At 27.4% G+C, this 21,384-nt stretch overlaps 5 protein-coding genes across 11 annotated transcripts; 3 read left to right on the forward strand and 2 right to left on the reverse strand.

Moving 5' to 3' along the window:
* The first annotated feature begins 521 nt into the window (after window positions 1-521).
* LOC117238267 (pre-mRNA-splicing factor CWC25 homolog) lies at window positions 522-2,955 on the forward strand. The gene is made up of 4 exons (XM_033503055.1): window positions 522-880; window positions 979-1,318; window positions 1,716-1,876; window positions 1,960-2,955. Exons 1-4 carry the CDS (start codon window positions 863-865, stop codon window positions 2,914-2,916), a joined length of 1,476 nt encoding a protein of 491 aa, XP_033358946.1. The 5' UTR covers window positions 522-862; the 3' UTR covers window positions 2,917-2,955.
* Window positions 2,956-2,999: 44 nt separating this feature from the next.
* On the reverse strand, window positions 3,000-8,960 carry LOC117238265 (probable phosphorylase b kinase regulatory subunit beta). 2 transcript variants are annotated; one of them, XM_033503050.1, is made up of 20 exons: window positions 8,516-8,547; window positions 8,315-8,433; window positions 8,093-8,228; window positions 7,821-8,028; window positions 7,387-7,743; window positions 7,123-7,320; window positions 6,846-6,984; window positions 6,496-6,776; window positions 6,397-6,411; window positions 5,585-5,815; window positions 5,337-5,524; window positions 5,142-5,257; window positions 4,928-5,070; window positions 4,735-4,867; window positions 4,519-4,661; window positions 4,245-4,447; window positions 4,027-4,164; window positions 3,710-3,950; window positions 3,492-3,599; window positions 3,000-3,409 (listed from the first exon to the last, which is right to left on the reverse strand). In XM_033503050.1, exons 1-20 carry the CDS (start codon window positions 8,545-8,547, stop codon window positions 3,233-3,235), a joined length of 3,306 nt encoding a protein of 1,101 aa, XP_033358941.1. In that variant the 3' UTR covers window positions 3,000-3,232. The 2 variants fall into 2 exon arrangements, with proteins under 2 accessions (XP_033358941.1, XP_033358942.1); XM_033503051.1 differs by lacking the exon at window positions 6,397-6,411 and having other exon boundaries at window positions 8,516-8,960.
* An 845-nt stretch (window positions 8,961-9,805) lies between these two features.
* LOC117238252 (arf-GAP domain and FG repeat-containing protein 1) lies at window positions 9,806-12,734 on the forward strand. Of its 2 annotated transcripts, XM_033503017.1 has the most exons (6): window positions 9,817-10,150; window positions 11,100-11,635; window positions 11,726-11,920; window positions 12,001-12,177; window positions 12,254-12,372; window positions 12,458-12,734. In XM_033503017.1, the coding sequence occupies exons 1-6, from the start codon at window positions 9,984-9,986 to the stop codon at window positions 12,509-12,511; spliced, it is 1,248 nt and encodes a 415-aa protein (XP_033358908.1). In that variant the 5' UTR covers window positions 9,817-9,983; the 3' UTR covers window positions 12,512-12,734. The 2 variants fall into 2 exon arrangements, with proteins under 2 accessions (XP_033358909.1, XP_033358908.1); XM_033503018.1 differs by lacking the exon at window positions 12,001-12,177 and having other exon boundaries at window positions 9,806-10,150.
* Window positions 12,735-13,043: 309 nt separating this feature from the next.
* LOC117238254 (cytoplasmic protein NCK1) lies at window positions 13,044-18,389 on the reverse strand. 3 transcript variants are annotated; one of them, XM_033503019.1, is made up of 4 exons: window positions 17,965-18,389; window positions 15,803-16,035; window positions 14,027-14,964; window positions 13,044-13,845 (listed from the first exon to the last, which is right to left on the reverse strand). In XM_033503019.1, exons 2-4 carry the CDS (start codon window positions 15,819-15,821, stop codon window positions 13,624-13,626), a joined length of 1,179 nt encoding a protein of 392 aa, XP_033358910.1. In that variant the 5' UTR covers window positions 15,822-16,035; window positions 17,965-18,389; the 3' UTR covers window positions 13,044-13,623. The 3 variants fall into 3 exon arrangements, with proteins under 3 accessions (XP_033358910.1, XP_033358911.1, XP_033358912.1); XM_033503020.1 differs by lacking the exon at window positions 17,965-18,389 and adding an exon at window positions 17,679-17,903; XM_033503021.1 differs by lacking the exon at window positions 15,803-16,035 and having other exon boundaries at window positions 17,965-18,355.
* Window positions 18,390-18,527: 138 nt separating this feature from the next.
* LOC117238251 (spindle pole body component 110-like) lies at window positions 18,528-21,053 on the forward strand. 3 transcript variants are annotated; one of them, XM_033503016.1, is made up of 4 exons: window positions 19,168-19,366; window positions 19,444-20,294; window positions 20,388-20,447; window positions 20,551-21,053. In XM_033503016.1, the coding sequence occupies exons 1-4, from the start codon at window positions 19,318-19,320 to the stop codon at window positions 20,797-20,799; spliced, it is 1,209 nt and encodes a 402-aa protein (XP_033358907.1). In that variant the 5' UTR covers window positions 19,168-19,317; the 3' UTR covers window positions 20,800-21,053. The 3 variants fall into 3 exon arrangements, with proteins under 3 accessions (XP_033358905.1, XP_033358906.1, XP_033358907.1); XM_033503014.1 differs by having other exon boundaries at window positions 18,528-20,294; XM_033503015.1 differs by having other exon boundaries at window positions 18,528-20,294; window positions 20,391-20,447.
* The last annotated feature ends 331 nt before the right edge of the window (window positions 21,054-21,384 follow it).

A 21,384-nucleotide genomic window follows, 5' to 3' on the forward strand; every position in this document is an offset into this window, starting at 1 on the left:
TGTTCTACACAATAACGTGAATACGTATACATATCAAAACGAAAATATGATTTTCTTACTTGGTTCCATAAATTGTTCGGAAATTCTTGGACCGTAAATATACCAAACGATGAAAATAAGGGCCACGGTACTAACAAATGTAAACAAGAAGACTTTCAACAATTGCAACTGAAAATCGTCAAATGCTACCAAATCAATAAATTCGTGAAAAAAATCGGAAAATTTTTGTTGAAGTTCATTGCTGATTATGCTGTTGATCGGGTGAAATATTAACTCAAACGTTGTTGAGCCCACTAAGTCATCGGTAAGCTTATTGATCGTTTCCACCAAATATTCTACCCAAGACCACGAATTTTCATGTACGCTACTCATCACATGTGATAAACTCTTAATTAAATTAAATAAACGCACACTTTTTGTTCACCTTTACTTTATTATGTCACATTACCCACGTCATTCTTTGATATTTTCAAGTGTCTAAATCATTCTGATTTCCAAGGTCAGATCCCAGAATATGATGAAACTCGACCACTGAGAAAACTTCTGAATAAGCGTAAAAAGTAATATTTGATTTACCATCTTACAAGAAGAATATTCACAACTCATGGCTTCAGTAATGCCATCTTTGTAGCCATAAAATTTCAATTGTTCGCTAGAGATGTTAGTGATGTTTTAAGATCATACGTAAATATTTAGTATTTACTCGTTTTATATTGTTGTATAATGTACAGCAATACTAATATTGTTTATCAATGTTGGTAAAAGTAGCAATAATATATTTGGAATATATATAATATAATTTGAATAATATAAAAGTATATCTCTTTCACACATACATCTCGTGTCTTATTATCTGCTAAAAATGGGTGGTGGAGATTTGGTAAGTTGAAATTAAATTTTAAGTTGGAGAAGCACGTATTATATTAAATAAATAGAAACATATTGTATCTAACAAAACTGCAAATTTTGTTAATATAGAATTTGAAGAAGTCATGGCATCCATCTACTATGAAAAATATAGAAAAAGTTTGGAAAGCAGAGCAACAACAAAGTCAAGAAAAAAAGAAAATAGCTGAATTAAAGAAAGAAATAGAAATGGAGAAAGATCGAGAGGATATGAAAAAATACGCAATGGAGCAAGGAGTAATAGAAAAGAAAGATGACAAAAAGCTGGATTGGATGTATAAAGGACCAAATCAATTAGTCAATAGAGAAGAATATTTACTTGGACGGCCAATTGATAAATCATTTGAACAAATGGTTCAAACAGAAAAGGATAATGAATTAAACCAAGCACCAAGAAATCATGTTGAACACGGTATTTTATATTTTAAATGTTTTTAATCCTTTAACCTATAACATTGAGTTAGACTCGTGGTACATCCTTCGGGCCAAACACAAGAAACATGAATTTCTTGGTTGTATTCGCAAGTGCAGATATATTTTCTTGTAAAATATTAGAAAGATATCTTTAAAAATCTTGTTCAATGATCAATTGGTAGTAATTATTTATCAAACATTTTGCAACATAAAATTAGTTGTACCTTGCACAACTTCGAGCACTTAGCTAGACCGTGAAATGGCTCGACATCTGACTGACCCTGCCAATGATTATGGCACGCGCCGTTGGAACTTAGATCGTAGGGCTAGGGGTTAATTTGTATAAGAATAGCGCAGTGTTAGAAGTTTTATACATAACTTATCTGCAATTTCAGAATGTATTCCCCCGTCATTACGTTTCTTTTCTGGTAATGAACAAGTGGACTTAGCAAGAAAAATGCAAGAAGACCCCTTATATGCTATAAAGAAGAAGGAGATGGAAACAAGAAATCAACTGCTAAAAAATCCAGTTAAATTAAAGCAATTACGACAATTGGTATGTAAATGATAATATTGGCTTATTATAATATTTTATTAGAATATTTTATTATTTATTTATTAATATCAACTACTATTTAGTTGGAACAGCAGTCAAAGAAAAGTAAAAGTGAAAAAAAAAAGAAGAAGAACAAACAAGATATTGATAGTGATGATGAAGCACAACTTGACCTATTACTGACTACTAAATATAAACAGTTAAAGGATAAAATTAGTAATAAAGATTTAATAAAGTCAATGAAAAAGATGAAACATAAACAAAAGAAAAAGTCTAGAAAAGAAAATGAAACTTCCGATAGTGAATCAGAAAGTAGTAACGAAGGAAGTGAAAGTGATGAACATATAAAAAAGCACAAGAAAAAGAGAAGTAAAAGTAAAGAAAAAAATACTGAAGTTATAAAACATAGTAAAGAAAAATATCTAATACCTGATAAAGAAGAAGAAAGAAAGCATAAGTCATATGAAAAACTTGTTAAAGCATGCAGTTCAAACAATGATAATAATGATAGCTCAATTAAAAAAAGAAGAGATAGGTCATTCAATAGAGAGATAAGAAAACACAGAGAGAAAGATTTTCGTTCAAGCAGTCCTCAAAATAGGAGAAGCAGTATTCATAAAAATACATACAATACCGAGAATAAGTATAAAGATCTTTCAAAGAGATCACATAAAAAAGAAACAACATATTCTAAATTATCTTCTGATACAAATAGAAAGTATTACAAAAAAGATAAGAATCGAGATAAATGGAATTTTAAAAAGAAACAGGATCTCACAGAAGAAGAAAAAGAACGACGTAGACAAGAAATGATAGCAAATGCAACATGGAGAGATGAAGAACGAGAACGCAATGTTAAAAAGTATCGCATAGAAGAAAAGAAAGAAATAGATAGTAGAAAAGTGTATAATCAAGATTTTGTTACAAAACAGTTAGCAGCTGCTGCAGAAATAAGTACTGTTGCTTCTAGAATTAAAGCCAATATAAATAATATACAACGTTCTGGAAGAGCAATGGATACAAATTTTGCTAAAAGGTGAATTCAAATAATACAGTTTTATAAATTTCATTGAATTATTTATAAAAATTACTATAATCTAAATGTGATATATTAAAAAATGTATACTGTGTAACATATAATTATGTATTTTATTGATATATGAATACAGATTTTTCGACAGAATTACTATCTTTTATAATTTTCAGTATTTTATTTATATAAAGCAAATTCTCTTGACTAAGGGAATATGTATACACACATTAAGAAAATACCATATTTTTATATAAATATACTTCTGATTATATATAATATATTTACAAATAATATTCGATTGCACTGAAGAATTACTTTTTCCATTATGTAATTTTACAAGTTTCTCTAGTTTCAATTGCGTCGTTGATGTCATTAATAGTTGCGAAACATCCTCCAGTAAGCATATTATTTACTACAGCTCTAGCAAGATATCCTGTAGTTATTGAATAGTGAGCAGAGAAAAACAACGATTGATCAACAGTTTTTTCCACGTTATTATCCTAAACAAATTTATGTTTAATATTGAATTTACATATATAATTGTAACTAATATATGTAAAATTACAGTCAGAATGTATGTACCTTACAATACATGAGGAAACTATCTTCGACGAGTTTGTTAAGATTTAATTGTTTCTGAAAACTTAATTCTGGATTTCGAAGTAAAATTGTTGACACTATAGTGAGTAACTGTAAAAATAGGAGCTGTATATTTATACATATTGCATATTTTTTCGTGAATATAATAATGCTCTTGCATAAATCGAAAAATAAATCAAGTATAAGTAAAAAAAGAATACCTCTACAATAATTTGGCGATATTCTGGCAATTGTATATGGTGAAGTAAAGATTCCACGGACAAAGCAAACGTGAGTTCGGAACGAGTCATATTAGACAGCGTAGGTTGTTGAGGCAATTCTCGTCCATTAACACAAATACCATCCGGACAACGCATTAATACTTCCCAAACATGATTATAAAAATGTGCAGGTACTCTACATAAACAACCTTCGATTTTTCTACGTCCTAAAACTGTAATCCTAATACAACATAAAATTAATTTATGTATAATAGATAAATGTGTACTGTATGAGAAATAAATTAAATTATTTATACTTTTCATTGTTGGCCCAATCTTTAACCGTCAATACTTTTATAAGGAATTGACGAATCTCAAATGGACTATAGTTCTCAATTGGTTTAGGATTTTTAACAAACATTTGTAGATAAAGTTTTATTGCTTCTAAGACCCATCTATAAATAAGAAGAATATTTAATAACACTTATTCTAAATATTCTAGATATTAATGTTAAAGATGACACATAAAACACACCCAATACGAATTTTCAGTATTCCTTTAAACATTTCTGGATTTGTTCCAATAAGTCGACCACAGTACAATAATACTTCTTGTTGAAGTACTGCTTGAACTACATTATGTGGTTGAATTGTTGAATACATAACTGACTGGATTTCTACAGGTGTCATTGGTTTATCAAATACAGTTTCTTCTTGTCCAATTACTCCAACTGTTATCTGATATTAATGATGAATAAAAAATTCTTTATTTACACACTATAAATATCCAAACAATTTAACAAAGGTACCTGTTTTCCTTTAACAAGAACTCCTGTTATAAAAGGACTTATACTATCAACGGTATGATTCAATAAACTGCTACAGTAACGAACAACCATCCAATATCTAAGACACCCTGCCTGTTGATACAATGATCTTAATTGATCTCCAACTAAAATAAAATATTAATCAAAGTAAATATCACTATATACCTATAATCTTTAAATAACAATTTATATTAGTACCTGTCATTCCATTAATTTCATAGTTAATTCCTTCTCGTTTCAATAAAATACCATAAAGTTGACACAAAGTATATAAGCTTTTATTGTTACGAATTTCATTTAAGATATTATATAGTGGTTCATTCATATAATACTAAAACACGAAGCAATTAGAATAAATAAAAAAATATAGTTATTATTTATAGATACTTACAGAATAATCTTTTATATTTTCAGAATAAGTTAAAGCTTTAGGTACATCAGTTAAACTTTGATATCCAATATAATCATGTTTTAATTGCTTAAATTGGGTAAGTTCAAGATCTGTCTCTACAGTATTTATAAAGTCCAAATGTTCTACACAACATTAGATCTGCATTAATATTTACTAAATGATAGAGAATAAAATGTATAAATATTAATTATACCAATGCATGAAGATGAAATGAGATTCTGTAACCGACCAATTCGAACTTTTGTTTTGTTACAATACCCTTTTTTTAACATAGCAAAAAGATCAAGCATTTCCTTAAATTGTGGATCCCTAACAAAGAAATTTTTTATTTATGAGTGTGATATAAAAACTACAATTTCAACATATTAATTTAAAAATTAACAAGTACCTCATATGTTCTTCTCGTATCAAAAGACATATAGTAGGTCGACCTGAAAGTCGCCAATATTTGCCCACAAACTGAAGTTCAGTTTTTATGTCATCGATTAATAGAGCCATATCTCTATACAAGTAAAAATCTGACACCTCAAATATTAGAGGATAACAAAGTACTGTCATACCACATACTCTATAAACCTATAAAAAAAGTGATATTGAATTTTCTAAATCAATTTTTATTTTATACATTGAACATACCTTACTTGTACCCAAAGACCCAATTGGTCTTGCTGGTCGGCCTTGCAGATTTAGTTTATTATTCACTCCCAATTTTTCATAAACTTTTACTAATTGTGTAGATGATAATATTTGTACTGGTTCCACTTCGTGTGGTGTTTGTGTTTGTATACCGTATGTTGCCATCATAGCTTGTAATCGCATAGATTCAGCAATAAGAACGATTTGTACTACAAGATCAGTATGAGTTCCCTAACATAGAGAAATTTTGTAATAAGTCAATCATGCATTATTATAATATGACAAGAACGCTAAAATTATTAATATAATACATTTTTTCATTCCCTAATACATTCAAAATTAAAAAAGGAGTTCAATTAAATGAAAAGAGAACTAGAAGTTTTTAGAAAAATTTGTAAATTAGACAATGTAATGATGTAATAATGCATAAACTATGTATTGTACAGTTAAGAAATAATAATGAGAAAAAGAAGATGACAGAAACAAGCATCTTAAAAAACGACTAAGATAAATCATGCCTTAATCCAAGCTTCATGCATTATAATTAAAAAATATTTACATTAATAAAGTGTGTGTATATATATATATATATATAATAGAGGACTAATATAATAATCAGTTACTAATCTGAGCAAATAATAGACATTCAATATTACAATATGCTACATGATTCAAGCATGTATTATCATTTGTTTAATTTGAAAGCTCAAATACATATATTATTTAAATAACATTATAAAGCTACTATCAATCTGCAAATATTAAAACAAAATACTACAAAATACAGTATACTATTTGTATCATTTACTTACAATACTCGGTTTTGCCTGCATGAAACAAACATGTACAAAATAATTTATTACAACTAATTAATTTAGTAAATGTACTAATTAAATTGTACTCTGACTTACTTGAAAAGCTGAATATCTTCCAGCTTTTCGTGGTCTGTTGTATGAAGGAAGATAACGTCTAATTGGATCTAATTCATTAATATGTAATAAACCAGCAGTGAGTAGTTGAGCAATTATAAACATAGCTTGATTCCACAAATACATGGGTCCAGGTTCTGTATCTGTAGAACTTTTCTGTCCTCTTCCTTCAGCACTTGGTACTCGATATGTACTACCAGGATCATTTCTTTCTAGTTCTAACCTATCCTCAGGTACATAGTAATACATAGGTATTACAGGATCTATTTAATTAAACAGAATACAATAACATTTTATATCATTATAGCCAAATCTATTTTCTATCTACATACCTCCATTAATATCTTTGTACATTCGTTCTTTTAATAATTTTTGATATTCTTCCACTTGTTCTGGCAAAGTCTTAAAAACGCCGTCAATGATCATAAATATGTAAAATAATGGCCATTCACATTCTATATTATCAAATTCCTATAACAAAAAAATATCTTTTTAATACCATCCTAAAATTATTAAAAGAAGTTAATGTAATTATGTAGACAGAAATTATAAATTCATTTAAGCACATTCTGAAAATAATATATACTAACAATCAAATACATCAGAGACCTTGATTTCACCAGATTTGTAATATCGTCGATCTTTGCTTTCTATAACGGTTTTGTATCCATCTCTGCCAAACCTCTTAAATCCGTAATTGCCTTTTAATCTTCGAATTATATTTGCCTTTGTTTCATTATACAACACTTCTTCGTGAGTGGCAAATGCAGGAAAAGATATTGTTGGTAGTAAAGCTGTGTCTACACTCTAAATAGTACAATGTATTAAAATTTAAATTATAATACATTTTTACATAATATGTATATTTTTTACCTTAGAACTTGACTCTCTTGGAAGCATTGTTTCAAAAATACTACGATTTCGATTATGTGCATCAATATCAACATATATAACTGACCAAGAAGCTCCTTTTTCTCCAAATAAATTGCATCCATTAATAGCTTCAAGAGCACTTTTGGCTATACCAATTGAACTTGCATGTATTTCAGGTGTACCATCATTATATCTACTACCACGTTCCCACATGCCATAATCTGGTGTACGATATGCTCTTTCCACATAATATACAAGATTTTGTATAAATGCTACTTCATCTTGAGTATATATAATTTGCAATCCTGAAGAAATCATTTGTACTAAAAATATCAAATATAGTGAAACAATATCAATCTACAAAAAATAAAATAGGTATAATAATTATTTTAAATCACTCTATCTTATCATATTTCACTATGTACTATAATTACTTGCAAATGATTGTAATCGGCATCTTTAAAAATTTCATCACCAGTATCTAAATGAAATTTACAATGCAATGCAAAGCGATTACACTGATTACGTTTAAATAACTCTATTCTAGGTGATTGTTTCACCCAACATTCTAAAATCCCACGCATACATTTTACAGCTGATTGTCCAAGTTCATAAGATTTTCCACGATCATCATCTATACGTCTAAAAGACATAATATTATTTACCATAATATAATAATTACTAGACAAACTTAATCCTTTATTACCTATATGCTTGGTACAAACTCCATACAGCGGCTGCACAGTAAATACTTTCTCTCACACTTCCAACTACTTTATCATTTGAAACTTGTGGGAAAAGACCTGTTATACAACTTTGATAACGTAACAATTGTCTTTTAACTAAAAATTATATATAATCTACTTACTTTATTGCTACATGAGATAAATATAATACAATGGAATAATATGAAAATAAATATTCTTACCAATTCCATAATAGATATCAAGTTGTCTGACTGTATCTTCATAATTTGATATCTTGAGAAACATATCAATATCTAAATCAATAATACTACCTTGTCGTACATTTCTGATCTGAGAAGCTCTATACAGTTAAAAACTGATTATAATATTTACTTAAGATTAATTATAGTTGAACAAATTAATTATATTCAAGAGAAGCAAACCTTTTTGTGGAGATTGTTACAAAAGATGTCATCTTATTCAGATTAATCAATTCAATGGGTTTTCAACTTGATTTTATTCTTTAATGACCATATGGCAACAATTATTTCTAGTTACTTCAATAACATGATTATGTATTATTAAAAAATTCTTTAGTAGAATATAAAACAATTAAGGTGACAATTGAAATAATAAACAACTCTCCTCTAATCCTCGTGTACGCATACGCGCATTAACCTTGACTGTGTTCTTTTGAATAGTTAATTTTACTTACACTACAATCAAATCTTCTATGTAATTGGCACGTAGAAGTTATTTACTATCTCTGACTTAAAATAGAAACCAAGAAGTAGCTATAAGTAGGTTTATTCCTAATTCATTTTAAGGTTATCTGAGATGGAAAATTTTTGAATTATGTAATTGTGTTTCCAAGTATTTAATAACATATTTCCAATTTTCTAATTGAAATTTATTAAAATAAAATATTTTAAAGGAGTTTTAATTAAGATTTTAATTGTAATTAAATTCTCTCAATAATTATATTGTTCCTTATCTATTATTAAATTAGAGATGGAAGTGTCTTTCTGCGCAAATATTTGGGGTCATATTTATATGTTTTATTTCTGGACGAACATGATGTAAATATTTTAAAAATATGTAATATTATATGAAAATATTTGTATGCTATGAAAGATATATAATAATACAATACATTAAACTATATACATTTCCTTTTATTCCGTTTTTATAATATGGTTAATAATTGTATATAGTAATAATGTATATAGTGATAATACTGATAGCGATAGTGATCTATCTTCTATATAATATTTATAGTATATATTTAATATCTTCATATATATACCTATTATACTAGTATAGCGATACTATGACTATATAATATAATTTGTGATATAATTTGAATTTTATTTTGAAATTTGTAAGAGAAATAAAAACATCTATAAAAGAATTAAATTAAAAAATTATTGTAAAATATTTTACTTGAAAACGAAAAATACAGTAGAAACTTGCATAAAAAGCATAAACGTAATGCTAGTTTAACTATAGCTTTATATACTATATAATTCGACAAACGTCATAATTAGACTTTGAATGTTTATATAAATGTGTACTTATATAGAAAATTAATTACAAAACAAAAGCATCTATAACAAAAACAAATGCAAAATTATTAATAAAATATTCTATTTGAAAAAGAAAAATGCGCGAGAGAAACTTACATGAAAATAAGGACTGCTAACGAGTGAAAATCAACCATAAAAAAAATCATTGCAAATATATTATTTTATTATTCCGCGTTTCATGTTTCTGAAACATTTTTAGAATGCGTTACGGAACACGCACGACTGTCGTGACAGAAAATTGAGTCAGTTCCGCAAGCAGAGCGCGAGAGTTGTGTCTTGTGTATCTCCCGTGTTCCGTTTATAGTTATAAAGTGCATTCTCGTATATGATGGCGTCCGCGAAAAGAAAGCAAGACGAGAAAAATTTGAAAATATTACGCGAGCTGGTCTCACAACCTGGTAATAAAGAATGTTTCGATTGCCATCAGCGAGGCCCAACTTACGTCAACATGACAATCGGTTCATTTGTCTGTACCTCTTGTTCTGGTATGCTGTAAGTACTCGTTACTTGTAAGAAGCCAATAAAGTGTACCAAGTTCTTCTTCCTTATAAAAAAATGACGTAACTGTTGTTTTACTTCATTATTTTATCATATTATGAATAGAACTGGCCAAAATGTACTTTACAAATGCTTTACATAATATTTAACGATCAAATAATTATAATTATCACTGGATAAATGTCAACATTTCGAATATATTAGGTAGGTTCAGTTTCGCATTTAATGAAAAATAAAATATATTCTTATTTGTAAATGCATCAGTAATAGGTTTTGTTGAAACACGTGTGATGAATGTATTTTACTATGATGAATAGGAGATTGTGGATCTTTGTTAAATGCTCGCATTTGCGGTCAGGAAGTTAATATATACTATCGGTATCAGTGTTTTCTTTGTGCGTAGTAGTTGTTATCAATGGTCAAAATGTGTTCTATTCATAAATAATATAGAATATCATTAGCTATTTTATAGAGTCCATAATATATATTATATTAATTAGTGTGACTGGCAATGGAAAGAATAGATAAATTATTAAATATTATAAATAATGTTTAATATACACAATAAATATTTTTTATTATAATAATATTCAGTATGAATATATTATTTATAAATTACATTGTTACAAGTTTCAGTGAAATTTTAGTGTTTTTATTCTATGCCAATTTAGATTATTTTTACCCATTATTAAATGCATAAGAATATCATACATTTTCTATACATAGAACAATAGAATTGGATAGAATCATAACATGATTTTATAAAAGAGGAATAGAAGATTTACTTAGTAGAAAGTAATTGTTAATACAAAAGAAATATAATATTTAAAGGATGACCTAATTATGTTATTTTAATGTTACAAATTATAATAATTTGATCAATTAGTATATATAAAATGTAATAGGAAGAAATTTATATTACTAATTTTTTTTTAAATTACAGGAGGGGCTTGACACCACCACATAGAGTAAAATCTATTTCTATGGCAACATTTACTCAAGAGGAAATAGATTTTATAAAGGAACGTGGTAATGAATATTGTAGAAGAATATGGTTAGGCTTGATGAACCAAAATTCATCACAGACTTTAGATACAAAAGATGAACAAAAGATGAAAGATTTAATGAGTGCAAAATATGAGCTTAAAAGATATTATTTGGATCCGTCCATGGCAAATCAGAACTCAAATCAAAAATCACAGTCATCTAATCAAACTAACATTCCAAGGGTTCCACATTCTGGAACATCTACTACAACATTATCTTCTACAACATCTACATCAGCTTCGAAAACAAACAATGTTGAATCAGTTAATTTTAATAACTTTTCAACAGATTTTGTAGCTGATTTCAGCAAAGTTCCTGATCCATTTATTACTACTACAACACCTGCAAATAAACTCAGTCAACCTATTGTACCTCAGTCATTCTTTGCCAATTTTGACAACAATCCTGTTTTTGATAGCCAAAAAGATACAAGTAAATTGAATCAATATTTTACATTTCTGTTTTTACAAATTAATACAATATCATTATTATATTAATAATTGATCTTTTGTGTGTGTCTAGATATTGAATCCTTAAGTCCATTTAGTCAGACTACAGGAAATATGACTAATTCAATGAATGCAAATGGTGCACATGTACCTCCATCAGAAGATCGTTATGCGGCACTGAAAGACTTAGATTCTCTAATGAAACAAATACAATTGAAAGATGATACTACAACAACATTAAATACATCCACATGGAATACTAATAATGGTATATGCATTTATATATATCATTAAATCTTTAATTTTTAAAATTAATTTTACAAAATTATTTTATTATTCTTATCATAGCTTCGAATTCACTCTGGAGTGTAGGAAATCAAACTACAAATGTAATTTCAAATCCATTTGCAACTGGTGATTTATGGCGACCATCTAATGTAGTTAATAATAATACACAATCAATTGATACCTCGCTATATAATCCTATTAATCCTTTTAAACCAGTACAATTTCCTATGAATAATGGTAAGTTCTTATTTAAAGAATGTAACATTCAATATATTTAACATGTGAAATAAATTAAAAAATATAAATATTTTAGATCCGCAGTGGGTAGGTATCGGACCATCTAGTAACAGAGATGTAATTCAGTTTAGTCAATTAATGACAAATAAAGTATGGCAACCAACTCTTCCAGCATATCATGCAAATCCATTCATGGTATGAATATAATATTTTCGTTTTAATTTTATAAATTATACTCATATATATATCTTTGTACATCTAAATATATAAGTCTTTTTAGGTTGGTTCTGGCGTGAGCAACATGACAAGAAATTCGAACAATCCTTTCTTATGATTATATAAGCATAAGTTTTTAATGGAATTACGAACAAATAATATAGACCTAAAATATGTTTAGTTTAGGGCAATTGTTTATATATGTGACCTTATTGGCAATTAGTGCCATTAACTTTTATCTACAGGAGCACCAATCTCTTATTCATATAACAAAAAAAAAATAATACTTTTATTTATGAATATAATATACACGTTAAATAAAGATTAATATTTGTTACCAATCGTGTATTATGTCTAGTAAAGTCATCCCTTGATACAATTCAATTTAATTTCATTTCACTGTGTCTTGTTATAAATTATGTTTGTATATGTAAAATTTGTACATATATAAAAATCCGTTTAATTTTAATATAATAAAACATGTACATATTTTAAATATTAGGAACAAAATTTTTAAATATTTCTAAATTAAATCATGTTTATCGGTGAAAATATATCTACTATGTAAATACAGCAGAGAAAATTTAATTTTTAAAAATATGCCGTAATAATTATACGCATAATAAATAAAGGATTGAAAAACAACTACATTTTACCTGATGCACACTTAAATATAGTTTATTTACTTAAAAATTTCTAATAAATACAAAATCACAAATGAACACTTAGTCTTTGTCATAATTCAATACCAATAGATTCAGAGTAGAGATCCACTTAACCGGTCATAATTGCATGATAATTAACCGTTATTTGATCATTATATTTGCAGTCTACATTACGTGTAGTTGTAAATATATTATTAATTGTAATAACATGATCGGTCGTGTTTTACAATTATATATGGATATAAAGAGAAGCCTTGTGTCAACTAGTCAATTGTCATATAGCTGCCGTACAAATGTTTCGTTTCTCTTAGCTTTGTTTGCTAAATAGTATGGAAGCTCCAATGAATGATAAGAACTGTTGGTGGTAATTACTTAGAGTAATAAATTATTTATCAGTGTAAATGGACAAACAATCAAGAAACACTAATATACGAGTTCACCAATTATATTAATTGTTATGTATAAACATACGAGATGTGTGATATTGATATTACTAGGCAGGCATTGCGTATCTTAAAGATACATTCGAAAGCGCATGGACCGCTCTTTCATGGCACGAATTTACCTAGCAACCATTACTACTGGGGTTGCCTTTTGGCAATGGGCGCACCAAATACAATTTCTCACCCTGCTTGTTAGTATAAATAGGCGCTCGTTGATAATGGTCTACTAATTGGTCTAGTGTATGGAATTTTCTTTGACCAATACAATATAACGCTCCTTCCACATGTACCCTAAAGTGTTTGTTACGTCCTGGAGCTTTTAAAGATACTGAATAATCTCCCACCTATATAAATGTTATAATATTTTTATTTAATGTTTATTGCATAATTTAAATTAAACATTTTATTATATTTAAAAGATTATCATAATGTATTGTTTGTTATTATCAGCAAGATGATATTTCAAATAAACTAATTTAAATATATAAGAATCGTATTAATTAAATTATCTTTATTTGTACTTACATTAGTTTCACTATCTCTAATTAAAAAGTCACCATCATGACCATGTTGATTCAATAACGTGTCACATTGCGAACGTGAAATGCTACCATAGTACCAAGGTTTTCCAACAAGATGTGGTCTATCACCAGGATCTGGCCTTCTTTCAAGGGAGTCTCCTGTACTAATCTCACTACTTGTCATTCCTCTCTCACGATATGGTTGTGTCAAATATTCACTCAATTCTTGAAGATAATTACGTGGCACTAGACCTATTTGACCTTGACTGTTTCTTGCTTTATACCATTCAGGATCTGCTGGTGGACGGTCAAGGATTTCCAAACGATCACCTTTCTCAAAGGATAATTCTTGATCATTGTTGGAAGAAAATGAATAAAGTGCAACAACAATATCAAGAACATTTTCTGCCATTGCATACGTATGAAGTGTATCATCTGCATCTCCTTCTTCGTGAGTATAATTTGATGGAAACCATCCTGCTTGTGTACCACTTTGACCCCTCCACCAACCATCATTACTTTTTTCTAATATTAAGATTCTAGTGCCTTTGACGAGTGACAATTCATCTGCTTGTTGTGCTTGGTAATTGTACTTGACAACTGCTGTACCTATTGCTTCACTTGGATCAGCAGGTAAACGCCTAGCCATAATAGGAGATTCTACGGCTCTGGATGGTGAATTACTGGATGGTAGAGTTTTTGAGCCAGAGCCCTTTTTGACTTTCTTTTTAATACTGTCAAAAAGAGATGGCTTTTCCTTCTTGACATAGTTACTTGGCACATAGCCAGCTTGTCCTCTCGCACTTTGTACTCTCCACCAGTGTTTTGAATCATCGAGAAGCAAGTATCGTTCATTTTTCCGTAAATCTAACTCCTGAGCACCTTGTGCTCCATAGTCGTATTTGGCGACAACATAGCATACGTCGTCTTGACTTGTCTTGCCTGAAAATTGTCACAATAATGAATTTTTTAAATATTATATATTTTCAATTGAAATATAAAAATTTGATTATAATAATCCTAATTCAAATTTAAAGTTATTGTAAAAAAAGCTTTTAGAAAAATCAGATCACAGAATTAAAATTTGGATATTTATTTTAACACTTAAGTATAAAAATTAAATAAGACATAAATTGTTTATATATTAATATATATATACCACATAATATATTTATTAATAATAATAATAACAATTGAAAATGGGAAACATAATTACTTAGATTCAGAAGATAAAATATCTAATATATACAGAATCTACTAAATTAACTAATCCTTAGATTACAAAATACATTAATAGTGCAGATAACTGTTATCTCTTAATAATCTCCAATTATAATATACTAAAATATTAATTTTAGATAAACTATTTAAAGCAATTTGTTACAAAATAATGTGAAATGTAAAATAAAGAATACATTTGTGTTTGGAATTTATTTATATTATGCCTTTTATATATTTTTACAATTCCTTTTTATAAATTACTTTAATTTATTTAAAATACTACACATATAAGATTTTAATATCTGTCAGCAAGTATAATTTGTTAGTTGTATTGAAACTGAAAAACATTATATAACATATTTCATACATATATTTATGTAAAATGTTATTTAATTTTTTTTGGTAATTCATTATTATCATATGTTTTCAAATATAATGAATATATGTTTAGAAATATAGTTTAAAGGTATATCAATTAATTCTTTTTTAATAAACTATAGTAATATAGACATTTAAACAAATTTACATACAAAGCAAAGCATACAAGAATAAAACGTACCATGCTTCATGGCTGCCATGTGCGAAAATGGATATATACGTCTGAGTGTGGCGTGAGTAGCTGCTACTCACACACTATTTGCATAAATGTTAAATCTGCTTGTTCTGTGTCGGCAGCGTGAGTGCAGCAGGCATTCATTCTTTAGCTTTTTGTTTAGTGTTGATATACCTGCTGATTTCTTTGCTCAGAGTCCATCGTTCTCAAGGGTAGGGCAAGCAAGTGCATTACCAACACTTTAGAAAAAAATGAAACAATCATTAACTTGACATCATATATATTGTAAAATACAATATTTAGATATACTATCAGAAAAATATTATACTACATTATTACTTAATTTTATTGTAAGTTTACTTAAATATATATATATATAATTTACCAAAAAAGGAAAAAAGACATTTATTTATTAAGTAGCATACTGAGAGTTATTTTATATTAGTATTATTTCTGTAATTTTGTTAATATAACTAATAGCTGCTAAATTAAATGCTCTCGATATATATTTTATAATTAGTAAATTTTATGTAATATACAAACACATATATTTTTGAGTTTTTCAAAGATATTATGTAAAATTTTATATATAAATAATAAACTAAAGTATTTATAAAGAACAGATATAAAATACATGCAATTATTTTCTTTGAATAAAGTCTACTTTGCTTTTTATATAAAAGTTATCAAATTATCGACTTTAAAAGTAATAAAGACAACTATAAATTAATATAAAGCAATGAAAATTATTAATTATATATTATATATATTATTAATGCAATATTATTTATAAATGTCAATATATATATAATTATATAATTACAGAATAGGAGATACAGAATATAAAATAAAAATGATAAAGATCAGTTTAAAGTTAAAACTTTTCTTAAACGAAATATATTCAAGAAATGTTAAACTATACTAAACTTTGATGCTAAAAATGTATATAAATTATATATGTACTTTAAATACAATCATAAATTAAATATATTTTAATATTATTGATATATACTTTTAATAATAGAATTTATATACAAAATGAAATATATAATAAAATATCTTTTAGAAAATATTGATAAAGAGAACATTAAACATTCATGCTAACTACAATGTATTATAAAGTAGAATATACCTAACAGAAACACGCAAAATATTGCATTATTATTAAAATCTTTTATGAAGAAAATATGATGCAAAAGATAATTAATAAATTTGGAAAAGAAAATCAAAATATCAAAAATAACTGCAAAACTTAAATTATTACAGATAAAGCTTATATGGAAAGATTAAAATATAAACAAATGTAATGTTATTTTAACCATAACTTTCAACATCATAAAATTTGACAGTTGTTATAAGGAGATTGCAGATATTTATGCAAATTTTCATGGAAAATTGACAATAAAGTGAGCTATGGATTTGTTTATCTCTAGGCAATATTAAGCATATATTATTCATTTTGCATATTCTATATATTTCATGTTTTGCATATTCCTTCTTGAAAAACATATGGTAGTGTGTACAAAATTTATTTTATCAACTATATTACAAATTTTATGATGTAGTGTTAATGTTGTGTCATGTGAAACAATGAATATATGTTAAATTATAAATCAGTTTCAATTACTAAAGATCTAATTAACTATGTACTGCGAATTATAATCATAGTGTATAGTTAACAACGATTCCATTATTATAGAATATTATTGCATATTTTACATGTTTTTTGCATACAGGTGATACATTTTATATTTCTATATTTTGTATATTTCATTTACATATTCTAACATATCTGAAATGCATAAACATCCGCACTCTAGTTATAACCGATAGATTCGATAAAACAGGCGAATGTGCCGCCCATTGTGAAATATTTACATACGCAGCAGAACGCGTATACACAAGAATTGTGACAATTATTTTCTGATCCCCTTCACGCAAACCTTGAACGAGAATGTGGTAACTTTCGAAGCACAGTATATAGAATATCGTTCATTGCCTTCTTGCCTACCATACTACAAAAGCAATGTAGAAGCGTGTTGAATGCAAAGGGGCAACAACTAGCACGAGTTTCAATTCAGCCGTTCTCTTTATTATTTATGAAATACTATAAAATAATTTATCGCTCTATTACTGAGAAAAGAAAACAAATAAATGCAATAGCTTACCGATTTTTAAACTTGACATATTCCTGCATACAAGCTTCGAATTTTACGTCGTTATACAGCTTGTTTTCCCCCACCCCGGCACGCAGCCATGAACGGGAGCGACTAGAGTGTATAGGGGATTGAATCTTTATGGGGAATCGGGTCGAGGGGGGCGGGGGGGGGGACTTGGAAATTAGGGAAAGATAGAACGAATCGTAGAGAACTCCATCCACCAAGAAGTTTTCGTCACCGTTACGCTGTCAATAAGCATCGAACACAAAAATATAATATCAACACTTTTACCCACAATATTAATCTTCGCAAGTAAAATGCATAAGCAAAATCTTTGTGTGGATATTACAATATTTTTTGTTTGTTATATTTAGATTCATTTACACGACCCCTCCCGCAAAAGAACAGACCCACCCTTAATCCAAAGACGTTGAATGACCATGCGCGCTACTGAGTACTGAGATTATCGTCTCTGTGAAATTGTCTCTAAAACGATACTAGCGCCATGATATGAATAATCTTAATCGGCCTTAATATATCTTCACTTGTACAATCGATAGGTTACCTTCTGTAATTTTTAATTATTTTTATTATAATATTATTGTGGACTTTTAGAGAGTCTAAAATTAAAAAGCATATATAGTTGATACTACTTTTTAGATTCCATTTCTAACAACAATATTATAATACCATAATTTTCCATCATAAAGTTCATTCTCATGAAATACTTATGCTCTTTCCACAAATTGTATAAATTTTGAGATATCTATATTTGATGATAAGTATTTAAGTAAAGGATATATTTGCATGTGTACTATACACGTATGTAGTCGTATTCTTATATAAATATAATATGAAGTGACATTTAAACATATATATACAAATATACATAGTCTACAATTAACATATGTCATGTTCAGTATTCTTCATATTTACTAATATAATAATAAAAAGAATACCAAATACTTTCGCAAAATAAAGTATGTATGATATATATATTTTATCAAAATACGAGATGTTCCAAAGTTAACAGTGCTGGACTAATATATTTCGATTATAAAATTAGATTACAACCTACTCATAATATGTTGCATTTAATGAGAGAAAACTTAGAAAAAATACACTATTCACATTAAATTACGGTATAATTTGGAATAATGGACAATTTATCTGATTCATTTAAAGGAGAGTTAGATTCTGTTACATCAACAGATTCTCTGCAATTGATGGCCGATGAATTTCATATTAGACACTTATCAACACCAGATGTTTCAAATATAGAATTATCAAAACGTGTTGCATTATTAGAATTAGAAAATGAGCGACTTCGAATAGATTTAGAAAATATGCGTATTGAACTCAATGCCAGAATTGCTGCTAATGAAGGGCTTAAAGGAAAAATCACAGAATTGTATGTAGAAATGCAGTTAGTAGTTCAGGAAAAACAAAAATTACAAAATACTCTAACAGATGTAAAAAATCATTTAGATGCATCAGAAGCATCTGTAAAATGGTATCAATCTCAAGTACATGGTCTACAAGCAAGCAAGAAAACTTTACAATTAGAAATTGATACTTATCAAGGAATTTTGCAGCAAAGACAGCAAACAATAGCAAACATAAATGCTAGATATAAGCAATTAAACATAGATTATACAGAACTTCTTCAAAAACATAGAAAAGAAAAGCAAGACTTGGAATATGAGGTACAAAACTTAAAGACACAAAATCAATCAAACAGTATTTTAGAATCATTAGATATCAATACATCAAGTTCTCCAGATGTCTCCACAAAGTTAGAATTAACAGAAGATGAATTAAGAGATACAAAAGCAGAGTTAAAAACATTAGAAAAACGACTTTTAGGTAATGAAGTTTCCAAAACATTGATGGAAAATGCTTTGGCTAAGCAACGTATATTAATTACAACTATGGAAGAAAATATACAGAAATGTGAAACTGAGAAAAATCAAACTGCTGATACATTGCGTAAAACGCAACTTGAAATTCAAAAGTTAAAATCTGAGAATGAAGCATTACAGACTACTCTGTTGTCTTCTAAACAGGAACAAAGTCAGATAGAAGATGCAATCTTTCAATTGCGATTACAGTTAACTAAAATGATTGCACAATATAAACTTTTAAAATCAAAAAATATAGAAGCAGAGGAAAAATTGAATTCAATGCAAGATGTAATAAATGAAAATAAACGTTTAAAAACATTATCATATGAAGCTAACACTGCTTTAATCAGGAAACTTAGACAAGAAAAACGAAAAGTTAAAAGTTTAGAAAATAAACTTCATGGAATTCAAATAAAGGGACATTTAACCACAATGGTATAAAATGTTATTTTATAATGTATATATAAGAGTAGAAGACTTTATTATGGAGGGATTACTTATAATTATCTTATAACTATTCTGTTTCAGAAAAACAAAATGGAAGTTTCTTTACATGAATGCCTAAAACAGGTTTTAATGAGAAATAAAGTAATTTTTTATATTAACTTTTTAACATAAACATTAATTGTTCATTCATAATCTTTTTATTTTTATCAAGAGATTTAGTATTAAAACTGGTTTTATCCTACAGGATTTGAAAGATCAATTGAAGGCACTAGCAAAAACTTCGGATGAAAGTATTGATGAAGGATATGGTGACAACAGTATTGTTAGTTCTGTTTCTATAGACATTCCCTCACCAAAATCTATCAGTCCAGTATTATTAGATGCAGCTTCCAATATTTTGCTGCAATGTAAGGACTTTTATAAACCAGTACAAACAGAACTTGAACAGTTAAAATTAAAACTTAATAAACTAAAGGAACAATATACTACATAGTATTAAATTATTTTCAATCATTTATGATTTTATTACATATCCAATGACTGGTATTCATAATATTGATTATAAATTAATTGTAAATATACTAACTTATTATTAATTTTATAATTTTATTGTTATAAGCATCCTAAGTTGAACATTTATTTGTATAAATTTTTTTTCAAAACTAACAATTTATACATTCCTAATCGAGATGAAAATGCTATGCACAATTTTAAATACAAAATACAATAAAAAAAGAATTATTTTTATTTGTTACTAAATTACATTAACTCAAGATTGAAACAAAGATATGAATGTATTAATATTACATACATATCGCTAAATTATTATATTGTTACTTTTATAATATATCCTATCTGTTAATTTTCATAAAATGAATGTAATAAAAGAGTCATAGATTCTATTTTATAAACGTTGATTCCTTTCATTTGTAAGTAATATCTATTATAAATGTTATATATATTTTTTTATGATAAATATATATATAGTCACTTCACAGATATTTTTAAAATACTTTTTACATACCTTTTTCTTGATAAATAAGAATTATAATGAAATGACTTTTTTTAAGTAGAAAAA

This window comes from Bombus vosnesenskii, unplaced genomic scaffold (genome assembly GCF_011952255.1).
Source record: "Bombus vosnesenskii isolate JDL3184/JDL3185 unplaced genomic scaffold, Bvos_JDL3184-5_v1.1 scf7180000013444, whole genome shotgun sequence".
NCBI lineage: Eukaryota > Metazoa > Arthropoda > Insecta > Hymenoptera > Apidae > Bombus > Bombus vosnesenskii.

Excerpts from the sequence above, each read along its gene's own strand:
- LOC117238267 (XM_033503055.1), top strand. Across the intron at positions 1,319-1,715 it reads AAGAAATCATGTTGAACACG|AATGTATTCCCCCGTCATTA; the intron begins GTATTTTATATT and ends CTGCAATTTCAG. Across the intron at positions 1,877-1,959 it reads TAAAGCAATTACGACAATTG|TTGGAACAGCAGTCAAAGAA; the intron begins GTATGTAAATGA and ends ACTACTATTTAG.
- LOC117238265 (XM_033503050.1), bottom strand. The coding sequence starts at position 8,547 with ATGACATCTTTTGTAACAATCTCCACAAAAAG. Across the intron at positions 8,434-8,515 it reads GTAACAATCTCCACAAAAAG|AGCTTCTCAGATCAGAAATG; the intron begins GTTTGCTTCTCT and ends TTAACTGTATAG. Across the intron at positions 6,985-7,122 it reads ACAAATCTGGTGAAATCAAG|GAATTTGATAATATAGAATG; the intron begins GTCTCTGATGTA and ends TTTTTGTTATAG.
- LOC117238252 (XM_033503017.1), top strand. The coding sequence starts at position 9,984 with ATGATGGCGTCCGCGAAAAGAAAGCAAGACGAGAAAAATTTGAAAATA. Across the intron at positions 11,636-11,725 it reads TGATAGCCAAAAAGATACAA|ATATTGAATCCTTAAGTCCA; the intron begins GTAAATTGAATC and ends GTGTGTGTCTAG. Across the intron at positions 12,373-12,457 it reads ATCATGCAAATCCATTCATG|GTTGGTTCTGGCGTGAGCAA; the intron begins GTATGAATATAA and ends AAGTCTTTTTAG.
- LOC117238254 (XM_033503019.1), bottom strand. Across the intron at positions 13,846-14,026 it reads TTAGAGATAGTGAAACTAAT|GTGGGAGATTATTCAGTATC; the intron begins GTAAGTACAAAT and ends ACATTTATATAG.
- LOC117238251 (XM_033503014.1), top strand. The coding sequence starts at position 19,113 with ATGGACAATTTATCTGATTCATTTAAAGGAGAGTTAGATTCTGTTACA. Across the intron at positions 20,295-20,387 it reads AGGGACATTTAACCACAATG|AAAAACAAAATGGAAGTTTC; the intron begins GTATAAAATGTT and ends ATTCTGTTTCAG. Across the intron at positions 20,448-20,550 it reads AGGTTTTAATGAGAAATAAA|GATTTGAAAGATCAATTGAA; the intron begins GTAATTTTTTAT and ends TTTATCCTACAG.